Source organism: Hypanus sabinus, chromosome 8, assembly GCF_030144855.1.
Source record: "Hypanus sabinus isolate sHypSab1 chromosome 8, sHypSab1.hap1, whole genome shotgun sequence".
NCBI classification, from domain to species: domain Eukaryota; kingdom Metazoa; phylum Chordata; class Chondrichthyes; order Myliobatiformes; family Dasyatidae; genus Hypanus; species Hypanus sabinus.
In genome coordinates this window covers 170,680,159-170,700,061 of record NC_082713.1, presented here as the reverse complement: position 1 = coordinate 170,700,061, position 19,903 = coordinate 170,680,159, and the positions used below count along the sequence as shown (strand labels likewise).

Below are 19,903 nucleotides of genomic sequence, written 5' to 3'. Positions count from 1 at the left end.
GTCAATGCACACTATTGGAGGGGATGTGGTGTAACATGAGGTATGAGTCGATGCACACTATTGGAGGGGATGTGGTGTAACATGAGGTATGAGTCGATGCACACTACCGTAGACGATGGTGTAACATGAGTTATGAGTCAATGCACACTATTGGAGGGGATGTGGTGTAACATGAGGTATGAGTCGATGCACACTACCGTAGACGATGGTGTAACATGAGTTATGAGTCGATGCATACTACCGGAGGCGATGTGGTGTAACATGAGGTATGAGTCGATGCACACTACCGTAGACGATGGTGTAACATGAGTTATGAGTCAATGCACACTATTGGAGGGGATGTGGTGTAACATGAGGTATGAGTCGATGCACACTATTGGAGGGGATGTGGTGTAACATGAGGTATGAGTCGATGCACACTACCGTAGACGATGGTGTAACATGAGTTATGAGTCAATGCACACTATTGGAGGGGATGTGGTGTAACATGAGGTATGAGTCGATGCACACTGTTGGAGGGGATGTGGTGTAACATGAGGTATGAGTCAATGCACACTATTGGAGGGGATGTGGTGTAACATGAGGTATGAGTCGATGCACACTACCGTAGACGATGGTGTAACATGAGTTATGAGTCAATGCACACTATTGGAGGGGATGTGGTGTAACATGAGGTATGAGTCGATGCACACTGTTGGAGGGGATGTGGTGTAACATGAGGTATGAGTCGATGCACACTACCGTAGACGATGGTGTAACATGAGTTATGAGTCAATGCACACTATTGGAGGGGATGTGGTGTAACATGAGGTATGAGTCGATGCACACTACCGTAGACGATGGTGTAACATGAGTTATGAGTCGATGCATACTACCGGAGGCGATGTGGTGTAACATGAGGTATGAGTCGATGCACACTACCGTAGACGATGGTGTAACATGAGTTATGAGTCAATGCACACTATTGGAGGGGATGTGGTGTAACATGAGGTATGAGTCGATGCACACTATTGGAGGGGATGTGGTGTAACATGAGGTATGAGTCGATGCACACTACCGTAGACGATGGTGTAACATGAGTTATGAGTCAATGCACACTATTGGAGGGGATGTGGTGTAACATGAGGTATGAGTCGATGCACACTGTTGGAGGGGATGTGGTGTAACATGAGGTATGAGTCAATGCACACTATTGGAGGGGATGTGGTGTAACATGAGGTATGAGTCGATGCACACTATTGGAGGGGATGTGGTGTAACATGAGGTATGAGTCGATGCACACTACCGTAGACGATGGTGTAACATGAGTTATGAGTCAATGCACACTATTGGAGGGGATGTGGTGTAACATGAGGTATGAGTCGATGCACACTACCGTAGACGATGGTGTAACATGAGTTATGAGTCAATGCACACTATTGGAGGGGATGTGGTGTAACATGAGGTATGAGTCGATGCACACTATTGGAGGGGATGTGGTGTAACATGAGGTATGAGTCGATGCACACTACCGTAGACGATGGTGTAACATGAGTTATGAGTCAATGCTCACTATTGGAGGGGATGTGGTGTAACATGAGGTATGAGTCGATGCACACTACCAGAGGCGATGGTGTAACATGAGGTATGAGTCGATGCACACTACCAGAGGCGATGGTGTAACATGAGGTATGAGTCGATGCACACTATTGGAGGGGATGTGGTGTAACATGAGGTATGAGTCGATGCACACTATTGGAGGGGATGTGGTGTAACATGAGGTATGAGTCGATGCACACTGTTGGAGGGGATGTGGTGTAACATGAGGTATGAGTCATTGCTCACTATTGGAGGGGATGTGGTGTAACATGAGGTATGAGTCGATGCTCACTATTGGAGGGGATGTGGTGTAACATGAGGTATGAGTCAATGCTCACTATTGGAGGGGATGTGGTGTAACATGAGGTATGAGTCGATGCTCACTATTGGAGGGGATGTGGTGTAACATGAGGTATGAGTCAGTGCTCACTATTGGAGGGGATGTGGTGTAACATGAGGTATGAGTCGATGCTCACTACCAGAGGCGATATGGTGTAACATGAGGTATGAGTCGATGCACACTACCAGAGGCGATATGGTGTAACATGAGGTATGAGTCGATGCTCACTACCGGAGGCGATGGTGTAACATCCAAGCTGGAGCTGTTGCTGCTCATCGGAACAGAAACTGAATTGTGTTCGACTGCAGACTACTGCAACATTCATGGATTCAGGGTCTCAGGCTAGATATATTTTTTGTTTGTGTCTATATTTTGTACATGCTTGAAATCTTACTTGTGCTATGTGTGCCTTGTGCTGTGTGTGTGTGTGTCAGTACTGTGTTTTGCACCTTTTGGCTGTATTCATGTAAAAGACAATTAAACAGTGAAATTTAACTTTCTGGAGAGGCACAGTACATTACGGACATAGCACAAAATGAAAACACAGAATGCTGGGGGAGGAGGGTTGTGGGACTGGGTCATGTTGCAGGCTGAGGGGTTTTGCATTGCCCTGTGCTCTGTAACTAACACTGGCCGTGCCCACCTGGAGACAGAATGGTGATGGCCAGGAGAAGACTGTATTCTTCCTGAGTCATCTTCAACTCGCCGATACTCCGGTAGAAGTTAAACATGGGTGTGATATATTCCTCAGCGATGCCTGTGCAACACAGAAACCGTCACAGGTTACAGGCACATCATGACTAGCTCATTAATTACCTCCATTCACAATCGGCTAATGAGATGCAAAACAATTCATTCAAAGCTGTAAGCTTCATATCACATCACAAGAGCAAACTAGAGGGAAGTGGGGCGAGCGCAGCAGCCATCGTCTGAGTGGACAGCGTCAGACTGGTGACCCTGAGGCTTTAACTTCTGCAAACGAAGGTTTCAGTCAGAGCAGGCAAAGTAAAGAAAAGCTCGAGGTTACTTTTTTCCCTTTGGATCAACTCAGCTTGGACAGTAGAGATGTCAGACAGGATAATGCAATGCTCCTCTTGCAGGATGTGAGAGAACAGGGAGACCCCCAGTGTCCCTGACCACACAACTGCGAGAAGTGCATCCAGCTGCAGCTTCTACGTTAAGGAGTTGGGGGTGAAACTGGATGAACACTGGATCATTCGGGAAGCTGAGGGGGTGATAGAAAGGACATAGAGAGAGCAGTTATACTCAAGGTACAGGATACAGGAAACTGGGTGACAGTCAGGAAGGGGAAAGAGGTGAAGGAGCCAGTGCAGAGTTCCCCTGTGGCCACCCCCCTCAACAACAGGTATCTCACTCTGAATACTGTTGGGGGAGGGTTGACCTAACAGAGGAAAGTCACAGTGGGCCTGTCTCTGGTACTGAGTCTGCCTCTGTGACTCAGAAAGGATGGTAGGAGAAGAGGCACTCTGTGGTGATAGGGGATTCATTAATTAGGGGTACTGGACAGGAGGTGGGAGAGTACGAGAATCCCAGATGGAATGTTACCTCCCAGGTGCCAGAGTCCGGGATATCTCAGATCGAGTCTTCAGCATTCTTAAGAGGCAGGGCGAGCAGCCAGAGGTCATGGTCCATGTAGGTACCAATGACATGGGTAGGATGAGTGACGAGGTTCTGCAAAGGGAGTTGAGGGAATTAGGTACTAAGTTAAAGGACAGGACCTCTAGGGTTGTGATCTCAGGATTGCTACCCGTGCCACATGCTAGTGAGGTCAGAACGAGGAAGATTATACAGTTCAATACATGGCTAAGGAGTTGGTGTAGGAGGGAGGACACAAGATTTTTCTATCGTTGGGCTCGCTTCCAGGGGAGGTGGGACCTGTACAGAAAGGGATGGTTTGTACCTGAACTGGAGGGTTCTAATATCCTACCGGGAAGAGTTGAAGGTGTGCTGGTGGGGTTTAATCTAGAGGTGCAGGGGAATGGTAAGCCAGAGCAGTTAGTGGAGAGGTTGGGGAGGCAGGTGTTGGTGAGTCAGGAATCCTCAACTGGGAATCAAAAGGTTGAGCACGGTGCAGCCAGTGCCCTAAGCTGCGTATATTTCAATGCAAGAAGTATTGTAGGAAAGGTGGATGATAGTGCTGAAGATGAGGTAGCTGGTTTACAAACAGAGGCAATGTGTGGTGACGAGAGGCTGTTGATAGGGCAGAATTGCAGTCAACAATGTAAAAGGTGGACAAAATTGAAAAGGGTGAACACAGGGCTGAAGGTGTGCAGTGTGGCAGGCACAGATTGGCATGCATGATTTTGTAGCCATCACTGAATCATGGCTGAAAGAAGATTATAGCTGGGAGCCTGGCCTGCTAAGTTTCTTCAGCATTTTGTGTGTGTAGCTGGGAGTTTAATGTCCAAGCATACACGTCGTATTGAAAGGATTGGCAGGAAGGCCGAGGGGGCGACATTGCTCTGTTGGTAAAAAATGAAATCAGATCATTAGAGAGAAGCGACATAGGGTCGGGAGGAGTTGAATCATTGTGGATAGAGCTAAGGGGCTGCAAGGGTAAAAAGACCCTGAGGAGAGTTGTATACAGACCCACAGACACTTGTAAGGATGTGGTCTACAGATCACAATAGGAGATAGAAAATGGATAATGTTACAAAAGCCATGGGGATTTCAATGTACAGGTAGATTGGGAAAATCAGGTTGGTGTGGGATTCCAGGAGGGGGAGTTTCTAGAGTGCCTGCGAGATGCCTCTTTTTAAAGAACAGTTTGTGGTTGAGTCTAGAAACAGCTATTCTGGACTGGGTGACGTGCAATCATCTAGAATTGATCAGAGAGCTTAAGGTAAGATAATCCTTAGGGGTAAGTGATCATAATATGAACAAATTCACCCTGAAGTTTGAGAAGGAGAAGCTAAAGTCAGATATTTCAGTATTCCAGTGGAGTACAGAAGCATGAGAGAGAAGTTGGCCAGAATTGATCGGAAAAGAACACTGACAGGGATGACGGCAGAGCAGCAATGGCTGGGATTTCTGGAAGCAATTCGGAAGGCACAGGATATATACATCCCAAAGAAAAGTATTCTAAAGAAAAGTGACACAACTGTGGCTAACAAGAGAAGTCAAAGCCAACAGAAAATCCAAAGACAGGGCATATAATAGAGAAAAAATCAGTGGATTAAAAGTTAGAGGATTGAAAAGCTTTTAAAAAGCAACAGAAGGCAACTAGAAAGTTATTAAGAAGTAAGGATTAAATATAAAAGAGACTATAGACTGCAGCACCAGTAGTGAGGTCCAAGAAGCTATGGACAAGGGAAGTACAGGGGCGCCTACAGGATTGCTTTGAATCGGTGGACTGGACTGGACTGTATTCAGGGATTCATCTTCGAACCTGGATGAATATGCTGTAGTTGTTACTGACTTCATTAAAACCTCTGTGGAAGAGTATGTACCTACAAAGACTCGCCGTACATTCCCAAACTAAAAGCCATGGATGAACCAGGAGCTACGTCATCTGCTGAAGGCTAGATCTGTGGCATTCAAGTCTGGCAACCCAGACCTGTACCAGAAAACCAGGTTTGATTCAAGGGCAAAGAGACAATTTCAAACGAGATTGGAGACAACATCGGATGCACGGCAACTCTGGCAGGGTTTGTAAGACATTACTTCCTACAAAGCGAAACCCAATAGCCTGAATGGCAGCGAAGCTTCACTATCGGATGAACTCAACATCTTATATGCCCGCATTGAAAGGGAGAACACAACTACAGCTGTGAAGATCCCTGCTGCACCCGATGACCCTGTGATCTCTGTCTCAGAGGCCGATGTTAGACTGTCTTTAAAGAGAGTGAACCCTTGCAAAGCAGAAGGTCCTGATGGAGTACCTGGTAAGGCTCTGAAAACCTGTGCCAACCAACTAGCAGGAGTATTCAAGGACATTTTCAACCTCTCACTGCTATGGGTGGAAGTTCCCACTTGCTTCAATAAGGCAACAATTATACCAGTGCCAAAGAATAATGTGGGCTGCCTTAATGACTATCGCCCAGTAGCACTCACATTGACAGTGATGAAATGCTTTGAGAGGTTGGTCATGACTAGACTGAACTCCTGCCTCAGCAAGGACCTGGACCCATTGCAATTTGCCTATCAATGGCAGACACAATCTCAATAGTTCTCCACATGGCTTTAGACCACCTGGACAACACAAACACCCACGTCAGTATGCTGTTTATTGACTATAGCTCAGCATTTAATACCATCATTCCCACAATCCTGATTGAGAAGTTGCAGAACCTGGACCCCTGTACCTCCCTCCACAATTGGATCCTGGACTTCCTAACTGAAAGACCACAGTCTGTGTGGATTGGCGATAACATATCCTCCTCGCTGACGATCAACACTAGCGCACCTCGGGCGTGTGCTTAGCCCACTGCTCTACTCTCTATATACACATGACTGTATGGCTAGGCATAACTCAAATACCATCTACAAACTTGCTGACAATACAACCATTGTTGGTAGAATCTCAGGTGGTGACGAGAGGCGTACAGGAGTGAGATATGCCAACTAGTGGAATGGTGCCACAGCAACAACCTGGCACTCAACGTCAGTAAGATGAAAGAGCTGATTGTGGACTTCAGGAAGGGTAAGATGAAGGAACACATACCAATCCTCATCGAGGGATCAGAATGAGCAGCTTCAAGTTCCTGGTTGTCAAGTTCTCAGGAATGAAAGGGTTAACACGTGAGGAGCATTTGATGACTCTGGGCTTGTACTTGCTGGAGTTTAGAGGAATGAATGAAACCTATTGAATATTGCAATAGATGGAGTGACTGTAGAGAAGTTGTTTCCTTTAGTGTAGGGGGTGGGATGGGGAAGTCTCGGACCAGAGGGTACAACCTCAAAATACAAGAGCGTCCCTTTGGAACAGAGCTGAGGAGGAATTTCTTTAGCCACAGGATGGTGAATCTGTGGAATTCATTGCCACAGATGGCTGTGGAGGCCAAGTCATTGGGCATATTTAAAACGGTGTTTGATAGGTTCTTGATTAGAAAGGTCATCAAAGGTTATAGAGAGAAGGCAGGAGAACGGGTTTGAGAGTGAAAATAAATCAACCATGATGGAATGGCAGAGCAGACTCGATGGACCAAATGGTCTAATTCTGCTCCGATGTCTTATGGTGTTATAGTCTCACTACATCATGGGCACGTCCCTTCCCACCATCAACAGTATGTACAGAGATTGCTGCTTGAAAAGGCAAAGAGCACCACTGTTCGGGCCATGCCATCTTCTCACAGCTAACGTTAGGTGGGAGGTACCTCCTGAATGTTCCTCAACCTGTCGGTGAGAGCCGTTACTTTCCTTCAACTGTTTTGTTCTTCAACCAACCAGCACAACCCTAATCACTATAGTACAACAATGTGACCCCTTTGTTCACTTTGTACTAATATAGGCTTTTTTTCTGTTCAAATGGATTTTTCTACATGTAAAAATTTGGTAAAATTTCTTTAATTTTTGTGAATACTGCTTATCTGATACTCCATGCCTCTAATAGTGCTGTAATTTTTGTCATTGTAGTTGTGCAGATTACAATAAACTCAGCACAAAGTATTGGAGGAATGCAGCAAGTCAGGCAGCATCAACGGAGAGCAATAAGCAGTAAAGCTGGGATAAACATTTGGGCTATGAATCGTGTTGCTCAAGATTTCAAGAATCTGTAGTATCTCTTGTGTTTACAATAAACCCAACTTTGAATTTTGAGATGAGAGCCACCATCTGGATCCAAAGCTCCTGCAGTTGTTCTAGAGACCAGCAGATGGCAGTGATTACTGTCATTCCCACCTGCGTCCTGCATCACCGGGATTTAACCGGATCAAGATTTTCGCGCAAGTTATCATTCAGGATGCCAGGTCAGTAAAATCCCTGAAACAACCGCGATGGTTGAATAACTATTAAACAAACTCCAACTATTGATCAGACCAATATCTCAACTCTCAGCTAACACTGCAATTTGCTTTTCGCCACAAGTGTACAGCAGATGCAATCTCATTGTCTCTTCACGCGGGATCAACTGGACATTACCAATACTTACGCCAGGCTTCTGTTTATTAGTTACAGTTCAGTGTTTGATAAATCATTCCTACAGTTCTGATCAAAAACCTGGGCCTCTCTACCTCCCTCTGCAACTGGATTCTAGACTTCCTCATCGGAAGACTGCAATCTGTGCGGAAGTAATATGCTTCACAGTAGTGATGGTGTGTTTTTGATTATGTGTGGTGTTTGGCTTACAGCACTTAGTCTGATGGTCAAACAGCTCAATGCTGGTTTCATCAGACAATACAACCTGCTTCAGAGCTGACCGCAGAGTCTCCCATGGGAGTTTTTTTCATCAGAGTTTTCCTGGACAACAGTTGTATGCGCGGTCTCTCACATCTCAGCCACTGAGGTCTGTAACTCCTCCAGAGTTATATTGGTGTCTCCCTCACTCATTCCCTTCTTGCATGGTCACTCATTTTTTGAGGATGGCCTGCTCTGGACAGATTTACAGCAGTGCCATACTCCTTCCATTTCTTGATGACTGTACTCCAGGGGATATTCAGTGACTTGGAAATGTTCTTGTATCCATCTCCTGATTTGTCCTTTTCAATAACCTTATCGCCGAGTTGCTTGGAGTGGTCTTTTGTCTTCGTGGTGTAGTTTATACCAGGATACTGACTCACCAGCAGTTGGACCTTCCAGATACAGGTGTATTTTTACTACAATCAATTGAAATACCTTGATTTTCCATTTGGAGATGTGGAGGCTATCTCCATTTAACTAATTATATAACTTCTAAAACCAATTGGCTGCACCAGTGATGATTTGCTGTGTCATATTAAAGGGGGTGAAGACTTATACAATCAAATATTTTGTGTTTTATATTTGTAATTAATTTAGATCACTTTGTAGAGATCTATTTTCACTTTGATACAAAAGATATTTCTTCTGCTGATCAGTGTCAAAAAAGCCAAGTTAAATCCACTGTGATTCAATGTTGTAAAACAATAAAACATGAAAACTTCCGGGGGGGGGGGGGGGAAATACTTTTTAGAGGAACTGTATATACTTATTGTAATTTACAGATTTTTAAAATATGTATTGCAATGTACTGTTCCCACAAAACAACGCGTTTCACGACGTGCCAGTGATAGTGCTATCATGTTTGCTGTTGTGCTGGGGCAGCAGGCTGAAGGTAGCAGACACCAACAGACTCAATGAACTCATTCGTAAGGCCAGTGATGTTGTGGGGGTGGAACTGGACTCTCTGACGGTGGTGTCTGAAAAGAGGATGCTGTCCAAGTTGCATGCCATCTTGGACAATGTCTCCCATCCACTCCATAATGTACTGGTTAGGCACAGGAGTACATTCAGCCAGAGACTCATTCCACCGAGATGTAACACTGAGCGTCATAGGAAGTCATTCCTACCTGTGGCCATCAAACTTTACAACTCCTCCCTCGGAGTGTCAGACACCCTGAGCCAATAGGCTGTTCCTGGACTTATTTCCACTTGGCATGATTAACTTATTATTATTTAATTATTTATGGTTTTATATTGCTATATTTCTACACTATTCTTGGTTGGTGCTGCTGTAACGAAACCCAATTTCCCTCGGGATCAATAAAGTATGTCTGTCTGTCTGTCTGAATTGGATTCTGATTCTAAGATTGCAGGTCATCTTTAGCCAGAGAGTGGTGAATTTGTAGAATTCTTTACTACCGGCAGCTTTGGAGGCCAAGTCTTTATGTATATTTAAGGCAGAGGTTGATCGATTCTTGATTGGTTTAGTCATGAAGGGATATGGGGAGAAGACAGGAGATTGGGGCTGAGAGGAAAATTGGGTCAGAAAGGATGAAATCGCAGAGAAGATTTGATGGGCCAACTGGTCTAAATCTGCTCCTATATCTTATGGTCTTATGGAAATTTGTTAACTTAGCAGTAGCAGTACAGTGCAATACATGATAATTATAGAAAATAAATAAGCTAATATCTCAATTACACCAAGTATATATGTATATTAAATAGTTAAATTAAAAAATAGTGCAAAAACAGAAAAAAAATGAGGTAGTGTTCACAGGTTCAATGTCCATTCAGGAATCGGATGGCGGAGGGGAAGAAGCTGTTCCTGAATTGCTGAGTGTGTGCCTCCAGGCTTCTGTACCTCCTACCTGAATGTAGAAGAGGGCATGCCCTGGGGGCTGGGGGTTCTTAATGATGGATGCCACTTTTCTGAGGTACCGCTCCTTGAAGATATTTTGGATACTATGGTTGCTAAGAGCCAAGGTGAAACTGACAAATTTTACAACTTTCTATAGCTTATTTTGGTCCTGTGCAGTAGCCTTTCCCCATACCAGACAGTGATGCAGCCTGTCAGAATGCTCTCCCCAATACATCTATAGAGGTTTTTGAGTGTTTTAGTTGACAAAACAAATCTCTTCAAACTTCTAATGAGATATAGCCACTATCTTGCCTTCTTTGAAGCTGCACCGATATGTTGGGTCCAGGATAGATCCTCAGAGATCTTGACACCCAGGAACTTGAATGTTCACTCTCTCCACTTCTGATCCCTCTATGAAGATTGGTTTGTGTTCCCTCGTCTTACCCTTCCTGAAGTTCATAATCTGCTCCTTTGTGTCACTGATGTTGAGTGCAAGGCTGCTGCTGTGACACCACTCCAGTAGCTGGTGTATCTCACTCCTGGGAGTGGAAAGTGGTCCCAGAGAGGAACCATGACTGTAGAACCGGGTCCGGGTAAGCACATGTGTGGCCTCCTCTGTATCGGTGAGACCTGATGTAGATTGGGAGACTGCTTTGCCGAGCATCTGCTGTCAAAGAAAGCAGGATCTCCCATTTTAATTCCACTTCCCATTCCCATTCTGATATGCCTATCCATGGCCTCCTCCACTGTCATGATGAGGCCACACTCAGGTTGGAGGGACAACGCCTTATATTCCGTTTGGGTCGCCTCCAACCCGATGGCATGACCATTGATTTCTTGAACTTCCAGTAATGATCCCCCCCCCCCTTCACCCTTCCCCATACCCTTTTCTCCCTCTCACCTGATCTCCTTGCCCGCTCATCACCTCCCTCTGGTGTTCCTCCTCCTTTTTCTTTCTTCCATGGCCTTTTTTCTTTTTCACCGATCAACCTCCCAGCTCTTTACTTCATCCTTCCCCGTCCGAGTTTCACCTATCACCCGGTGTTTCTCTCTCCCCTCTCCCCATCTTTCAACATCATTCCTCAGCTTTTTTCTCCAATCCTACCAAAGGGTCTCAGCCCGAAACACCGACTGTAATCTTTTACATCGATGCTGCCTGGCCTGCTGAGTTCCTCCAGCATTTTGTGTGTGTTCCTTTACAAGTCACACTTGGTCGTCTTGTACAGACCTGGGTCACTAGACTTAAATGCTGCAGATCTAGCCTATGGCAGACAATGGCTTTTGCTTTGGGGATGTATAGGAAGTTTTCATAGGTACACATTCATCCAGACAGGCTTTAATGAAGTCGGTAACAACTGCAGAATACTCAATTAGATTTGAAAATGAATATAGTTCAGTACCGATTCAAAGCAGCTCCTGTGCTTCCCTTGTCCATACCTTCTTGGTCCTCACTACTGGTGCTGCAGTCTTCAGTCTCTGCCTAAACTCAGGGAGTAGAAGTACAGCCAGATGATCAGACTTCCCTAAGTGAGGGCGTGAAGTTGAAAACACTGTTTTCTTAAACACACCAGTATCCTTGACTGGCAGCCGTGTTTACTTCGAGGAGTCCAACGAGAAGTACAGCCACAATCAGCATTCTTTCCATCGGATGTAAACAGTGATAGATTGTTCAATTGCCTTGAAACATCTTTATTAAATGTACAGACCTTGGAAGCAGTTGTGATTCTCAATATTATTTAAACACAAGAGATTCCACTGACGCTGCAACTCGGGAGCAGTCCTGTTGAAGGGTCTCAGCTCAAAATATTCCTCTCCCTAGATGCTGCCTGACCTGCTGAGTTCCTCCAGCACTCTGTGTATGTAACTACACGGACTTTACAGCCTCCTGCGGTTTGAATGAAAAGTTCCAAATCCTGAGCATATCAGCGTGGAGCTGGAGACACATTGGAGAGAAATGCCTGGGAGGGCAGTTGAATGACATAGAAAAATGTGAGTGTTCGGTGGTGTTGTCCAAACCAGCTTTGGAAATGGTCTCTAACTGGCGTGGAGATCATAGACATGGGACAGAGAGAGTGAAGACGACTCAAGGAGATTTGGAAACTGTTATCTAGTCATTGTCACTCACTGTCAGATAGATGTCTGTAAGAATGTACCTCTGTGGGGGGGGAGGGGCAGAGACACAGAAAGCCCCCAATGTGGGATGAGCAGGACTGAAGGAACTATTCCCTTCCTCAACATATAGAGCCATATAAATGTACAGCCTAGAAACAGACCCTCAGCCCATCTAGTCCACGGCAAACCATTTAAACTATCTACTCCCATCGACCAGCACCGGGACCATAGCCCTCCATACTCCTACTATCCATGTACCTATCCAAACTTCTCTTAAATCTCGATATCGAGCTTGCATGCATCACTTGCATTCCAGCTCATTCCACACTCTCACAACTCTTTGAGTGAAGGAGTTCCCCCTCATGTTCCTCTTAAACATTTCACCTTTCACCCTTAACCCATAACCTCTAGTTGTAGTCCAAAACAGCAGTGCAATCCCTGGAGATGAGTATGATGTTCTCCTAAGGGGTGTCAATTGGTGGGTCCTCAGACAGCTACAGAGGCCGATCTGAGATCCCCATCTCCTGCTAATGTTAGGGTGTATTTCCTTAATGGAATACTCCTGTGAGTGACTTTAACCCGGCGAGGCTGACGCACGGGCAGCCACCACACAGTCCGGACAGATGGGGGTCAGGGTCCACTGGCCTGAAATACAAGATGACTAGGGACCCTTCATCCTCCACCTTCACTGCCATTCTGATGAGTCATCATCTTCTACCAACTCCACCACCGAGGTCTCGGTTGGATCACCGTTTCTCTGGAACCTCCTCCTTGACTTATTGCCATGGGTGACCCTACCAGGAGCTCAGTGACAGACAGCTGAACTCCTGAAGGCATTATTCTGGGAATCTCAGGAACTTGGAAGCCACTCCACCGTGACAAGGTGACAATCCTCAGAGAAGTCCTCAACACCAACGTGAGAGATCCAGAGAAACACACACAAAATGCTGGAGGATCTCTGCAGGATCCTGACTGGGAGACCTCAGTCAGTCCGGATCGGGAGCAGCATCTCCAACACCATCACACTGAGCGCAGTGTCCCCCAGGGCTGCGTGCTCAGTCCACTGCTGTTCACTTTGTTGACTGTACTGCAACACACAGCTCGAATCACATCATAAGGTTCACCAATGAAACAACTGTGGTGGGCCTCATCAGCAAGAACGACAAGTCAGCTTACAGAGAGGAGGTGCAGCGGCTAACGGACTGGTGCAGAGCCAACAACTTGTCTCTGAATGTGAACAAAACAAAAGAGATGGTTGCTGACTTCAGGAGGGCACAGAGCGACCACTCTGCTGAACATCGGCGGCTCCTCGGTAGAGATCGTTAAGAGCACCAAATTTCTTGGTGTTCACCTGGTGGAGAATCTCACCTGGTCCCTCAACAAAAGTTCCATAGCAAAGAAAGCCCAGTCTCTACTTTGTAGGGAAAGTCCATCTCCCCCCCCCCCCTCCCATCCTCATCACATTCTACAGGGGTTGTATTGAGAGCATCTTGAGCAACTGCATCACTGCCTGGTTCGGAAATTGCACCGTCTCGGATCGCAAAACCCTGCAGCAGATAGTGAGGTCAGCTGAGAAGATCATCGGGGTCTCTCTTCCCGCCACTATAGACATTTACACTACGCGCTGCATCCGCAAAGGAAACAGCATTATGAAGGACCCCACGTACCCCTCATACAAACTCTTCTCCCTCCTGCTGTCTGGGAAAAGGCACCAGAGCATTCGGGCTCTCACGACCAGACTATGTAACAGTTTCTTCCCGCAGGCTATCAGACTCCTCAATACCCAGAGCCTGGACTGACACCAACTTACTGCCCTATTGTCTTGTTTATTATTTATTGTAATGCCTGCACTGGTTTGTGCACTTTATGCAGTCCTGGGTAGGTCTCTAGTCTAGTGTAGTTTTTTCTGTGTTGTTTTTATGTAGTTTTTGTGCTGTTTCATGTAGCACCACGGTCCTGAAAAACGTTGTCTCATTTTTACCGTGTACTGTAGCAGCAGTTAAGGTTGAAATGACAATAAAAAGTGACTTGACGAGGTAGTATCTATGGAAAGGAATAAACAGACGATGCTTTGGGCCAAGACCCTTCACCAGGACTTCCTCTCCTCGCTCAGACGCTGCCCAACCCGCTGAGTTTCTCCAGACGCCGGTGTCTGCCGACTTTCTCACATTGCCGATTGTCCAGAATACTGCTGTACCACCGATTTAAACTCAGGGCGAATTTGAAAGGAGAGCACTTTGTGGAATGCTGTCGTCAGGTTGAAGAAAGGCCAGTGACAAATGAAAGGTCGACATTTTGAAAACCTTTGAAGTCCCCCAGCTCACAGGGTTATCTGCTCAGTGCACATCAGATGATTTATCCACCACCATTAGAGCTAGGGTTGGGTGAAAAAGTCTGCTGCCTCGATGTTATCCCACATCTGCATGTGAATGAAACCTTCCACAGAAAGGCCATTGTCAGACACTGACCAGTCATTTCATGGAGGAGTATGAATTCATTACGGTCTCTGTGATAATCCAAGACACACAGATGAATAATGCATCAAAACGCCCTTAAGTTAAAAGTTGATAGAGGACAAAGTGAGAATTTTGAGAGGGACGTACGGCCACAAATCATACAGTTATCACATCTAGACTGACACTTCCACACAATGGAACTAAAGATATGCAGCCTTTCAATGCCCAAAGTAAATCTGAATGATCTGTTCCTTTATGTCTGGAAAACTATAGCATCAACAGCAGAATTCAGAGCAGATGGATCCCACAGTACAGACCCTTAGACCAGAGGGACAGGCAGACACTGGGAACTGTCGATAGTATGGGTTAGAGAAGGTTTTGGTGCAGTACTGTGGGAGGGGTGGTACTGAGGGAGGGTCACACTGTGGGAGGGGTGGTACTGAGGGAGGGTCGCACTGTGTGAGGGGTGGTACTGAGGGAGGGTCGCACTGTGGGAGGGGTGGTACTGAGGGAGGGTCGCACTGTGTGAGGGGCGGTACTGAGGGAGGGTCACACTATGGGAGGGGTGGTACCGAGGGAGGGTCACACTGTGGGAGGGGTGGTACCGGGGGAGGGTCACACTGTGGGAGAGGTGGTACTGAGGGAGGGTCACACTGTGGGAGGGGTGGTACTGAGGAAGGGTCTGTGTGAGGGGTGGTACTAAGGGAGGGTAGCACTGTGGGAGGGGTGGTACTGAGGGAGGGTCACACTGTGGGAGGGACTCTGTGAGGGTGGTACTGAGGGAGGGTCACACTGTGGGAGGGGCGGTACTGAGGGAGGGTCACTCTGTGGGAGGGGTGGTACTGAGGGTCACTCTGTGGGAGGGGTGGTACTGAGGGAGGGTCACTTTGGGAGGGACTGTGAGGGGTGGTACTGAGGGAGGGTCACTGTGGGAGGGGCGGTACTGAGGGAGGGTCACACTGTGGGAGGGGCGGTACTGAGGGAGGGTCTGTGTGAGAGGTGGTACTGAGGGAGGGTAGCACTGTGGGAGGGGTGGTACTGAGGGAGGGTCACACTGTGGGAGGGACTGTGAGGGTGGTACTGAGGGAGGGTCACTGTGGGAGGGGCGGTACTGAGGGAGGGTCACTCTGTGGGAGGGGTGGTACTGAGGGAGGGTCACTCTGTGGGATGGGTGGTACTGAGGGAGGGTCACACTGTGTGAGGGGTGGTACTGAGAGAGGGTCTGTGTGAGAGGTGGTACTGAGGGAGGGTAGCACTGTGGGAGGGGTGGTACTGAGGGAGGGTCACACTGTGGGAGGGACTCTGTGAGGGTGGTACTGAGGGAGGGTCACACTGTGGGAGGGGCGGTACTGAGGGAGGGTCACTCTGTGGGAGGGGTGGTACTGAGGGAGGGTCTCTCTGTGGGAGGGGTGGTACTGAGGGAGGGTCACACTGTGGGAGGGGCGGCACTGAGGGAGGGTCACTCTGTGGGAGGGGTGGTACTGAGGGAGGATCACACTGTGGGAGGGACTCTGTGAGGGGTGGTACCGAGGGAGGGTCACACTGTGTGAGGGGTGGTACTGAGGGAGGGTCACACTGTGGGAGGGGCGGTACTGAGGGAAGGTCACTGTGGGAGGGGCGGTACTGAGGGAGAGTCACTGTGGGAGGGACTCTGTGAGGGGTGGTACTGAGGGAGGGTCACACTGTGGGAGGGGTGGTACTGAGGGGTAGTCACACTGTGGGCCGGGTGGTACTGAGGAAGGGTCACACTGTGTGAAGGGTGGTACTGAGGGAGGGTCACACTGTGGGCCGGGTGGTACTGAGGAAGTGTCTTACTGTGTGAGGGGTGGTACTGAGGGAGGGTCACACTGTGGGAGGGGTGGTACCGGGGGAGGATCACACTGTGTGAGGGGTGGTACTGAGGGAGGGTCACACTGTGGGACGGGTGGTACTGAGGGAGGGTCACAGTGTTGGAGGGGCTGTTCTGACCATAATACACAGGAGCAGAATTAGGCCACTCAGCCCATCAAGTCTGCTCTGCCATTTTCCATCATGGCTGATTTATTTTCCCTCTGAACTCCATTCTCCTGCCTTTCCTTATAACGGTTGCTACCCTGAATAATCAAGAATCTATCAACCTCAGCTTTAAATATACCCAATGACTTGACCTCCACAGCCGTCTGTGGCAACAAATTCCCCAGATTCACCACCCTCCGGCTAAAGCGATTCCTCCTCGTCTCTGTCTGAAAGGGGCATCCTCTATTCTGAGGCTGTGCCCTCTGTCTGAAAGGGGCATCCTCTATTCTGAGGCTGTGCCCTCTGTCTGAAAGGGGCATCCTCTATTCTGAGGCTGTGCCCTCTGTCTGAAAGGGGCATCCTCTATTCTGAGGCTGTGCCCTCTGTCTGAAAGGGGCATCCTCTATTCTGAGGCTGTGCCCTCTGTCTGAAAGGGGCATCCTCTATTCTGAGGCTGTGCCCTCTGTCTGAAAGGGGCATCCTCTATTCTGAGGCTGTGCCCTCTGTCTGAAAGGGGCATCCTCTATTCTGAGGCTGTGCCCTCTGTCTGAAAGGGGCATCCTCTATTCTGAGGCTGTGCCCTCTGTCTGAAAGGGGCATCCTCTATTCTGAGGCTGTGCCCTCTGTCTGAAAGGGGCATCCTCTATTCTGAGGCTGTGCCCTCTGTCTGAAAGGGGCATCCTCTATTCTGAGGCTGTGCCCTCTGTCTGAAAGGGGCATCCTCTATTCTGAGGCTGTGCCCTCTGTATCTAGATGAAGGTGCTTAATCAGATTGGAATGGAAGGGGAACTGAAACCATAATAATAGGGTAGGGGGAAGGGGAGAGCATGAGCTAGTGTGTGATAGGTGAATCCAGGAAAGGGGGGATGAAATGAGAAACTGTAAGGTGTTAAGTGTAAGATCTATCCAATCTGAAAGATTGCTGAGTTGGTAAATTGGTTTATTAGTGTCACATGTTCAGTAAACAGCTTTGTTCTGCATGTTGTCCGTACAGATCATTTCACCACATCGGTACGTTGAGGTAGAACAAGAGAAAACAATAACAAAATGCAGGAAAGTGTTGCAGTTACAGGGAAAGCGCAGCGCAGGAGTGCAATAAGGTGCAAGACCTTCTGTAGTAATTGCGAGACCCTGTTGGACATTAACAATGTAGAATGCTCCAAGTCCAGTTCACTGGGGAGACGGATGGTGGGGAAGCTGCATGGCCTTGGTTGTTGCTGAACCACCCAGGGGAGGAGACTCCCGAGCTGGTGTGGGATAGAGCGGAGGCACAGCGGGCATGCTGAAGTTTGGGCTGGACCCTCTCATGAGTGCTGCTCTCCAGTATTTGCTCGGTGGTAGACAAACTGGACTGCATTTGTCTGTAGCCGCACCAGCGCATGATGAGCCTTGCTGAAAGCTTGTTCTGGCCGAAAGGTTGCTCCAAGACAACATTTCATGCACCATCAATCTACAAGCCAAGACACTCCGTGACATGGATGATATTTGTGTCTCTATTTTTCTGCTATCACAAGTATATGCACTATATGTGCCTTGTGCAACTTATCGTACGAAAGATCTTTTCAAGAGTTTGCTAACAGTGGGGTAGCAGCTGTCCTTCAGCCTGGTGGTACGTGCTTTCAGGCTTTTGTATCTTCTGCCCGAAAGGAGAGGGGAGAAGAGAGAATGTCCAGGCTGGGAGCAGACCTTGATTATGCTGGCTGCTTTACTGGGGCAGCAAAAAGTGTAGACAGAGTCATTAGAGGGGAGGCTGGGAAGTCAAAGTTGAAAGTAAACTTATGACCAATGTGTGTAAGTATACGTCACCACAGACAACCTGAAATTCATCTTCTTGATAGGCATTCACAGTAGAACAAAGAAATACAATAGAATCAGTAAAAAACTACACACACAGACTGACCAGTAACCAAAGTGCAAAGGAAGACAGACTGTGCAAACACAATAGCAATCATGAAAAATAAACTTAAAAAAATAATCCTGAGTGGTAGAGTCTTTGAAAGTGAGTCTGTAGATTGTGTTGAGTTCAGTCTTCAGGTGAGTGAAGCTATCCTCACTGGTTCAGGGGCCTAATGTCTGAGGGTTAATAAGTGTTCCTGGTGGTGTAGGTCCTAAGGCTCCTGTACCTTCTTCCTGATGAGAGCAGCACAGTGGGTTCTTGATGGCGGATGCTGCTTTCTCGGGGCAACACTCAATGGTGGGGAGGGCTCTGCCAGTGATGGACTGGGCTGTACCCAGCACTTCCTGTAGCCTTTTCTGTTTTGGGCATTGTGTTTCCATACCAGACCATAATGCCACCAATAAAGATACCCCTCACTGAGTATTAACAGAAGTGTTTAGAATGTATAGACTCAACTGCAATGAGAAGATGGAGTGAGTGAATTGAGTGATGCTTTAACTGGAGTGTGGAGAATTCTCTCTCACTGAGTGCACCAGAGTCACTCTCTGTCTCCGGGCTGGCTGAGCACGTGACTACAAGGGGGGCCACGGTAGGGCAGCAGTTAGTACGGTGCCTGGTACAGCTCAGGGCATCGCAGTTCGGAGTTCAGTTCTGCTATTCTCTGCCTCCTCTCTGTGAATGCAGGGGTTTCCTCTCGCTGGTTCAGTTTCCTCGCACAGCCAAAGATGAACGGGATGTTAGGTCAATTGGACAATGCAGATTGTCCTGTGATTAGGCTACGGTGGGATGCTGGGTGGTGTGACTCATTGCGCAGGAAAGACCTTTTCTGTGCTGAATCTCTAAATAAATAACATTAAATTAAATCACTTCATTACTTTTTCTGTGGCCCAGTTCTCTGGAGCACTAGTGTAAAACTCACAGTGAAAGAAGGGGAAATTAAATCCCAGTCTAACAGCTGATACCTCATCTCATCCTCTCCCAGCGACGCTGGTACTGACTGGCACAGGGACAATACCTATCCTCCCTCTGACCTGCTTTACAACTACAGACAGTACAGATCACATCCAGTCCATATGAACATGCAATTATAGACTCTCTGCTCAAGAGTCAGAATCAGATTCAAGGTTTAAGATTGTTTATCGTCATTCTTGAGTACACGGGCAGAAAGGAGAATGAAATCAAAACACAAAACACAGTGTGACCCTCCCCCGGTACTACCCCTCCCACAGTGTGACCCTCCCTCAGTACCACCCCTCCCACAGTGTGACCCTCCCTCAATACCACCCCTCCCACAGTGTGACCCTCCCATC

At 47.5% G+C, this 19,903-nt stretch overlaps 1 protein-coding gene across 4 annotated transcripts in view; it reads right to left on the bottom strand.

Moving 5' to 3' along the window:
- nr1h4 (nuclear receptor subfamily 1, group H, member 4) overlaps window positions 1-19,903 on the bottom strand; it is an 81,030-nt gene that overhangs the window by 5,347 nt on the left and 55,780 nt on the right. For all 4 annotated transcript variants that reach the window (XM_059978551.1, XM_059978552.1, XM_059978555.1 and 1 more), the window contains exon 8: window positions 2,562-2,675. In XM_059978551.1, the coding sequence (XP_059834534.1) occupies window positions 2,562-2,675 (114 nt within the window). The remainder of the gene's footprint in view (window positions 1-2,561; window positions 2,676-19,903) is intronic.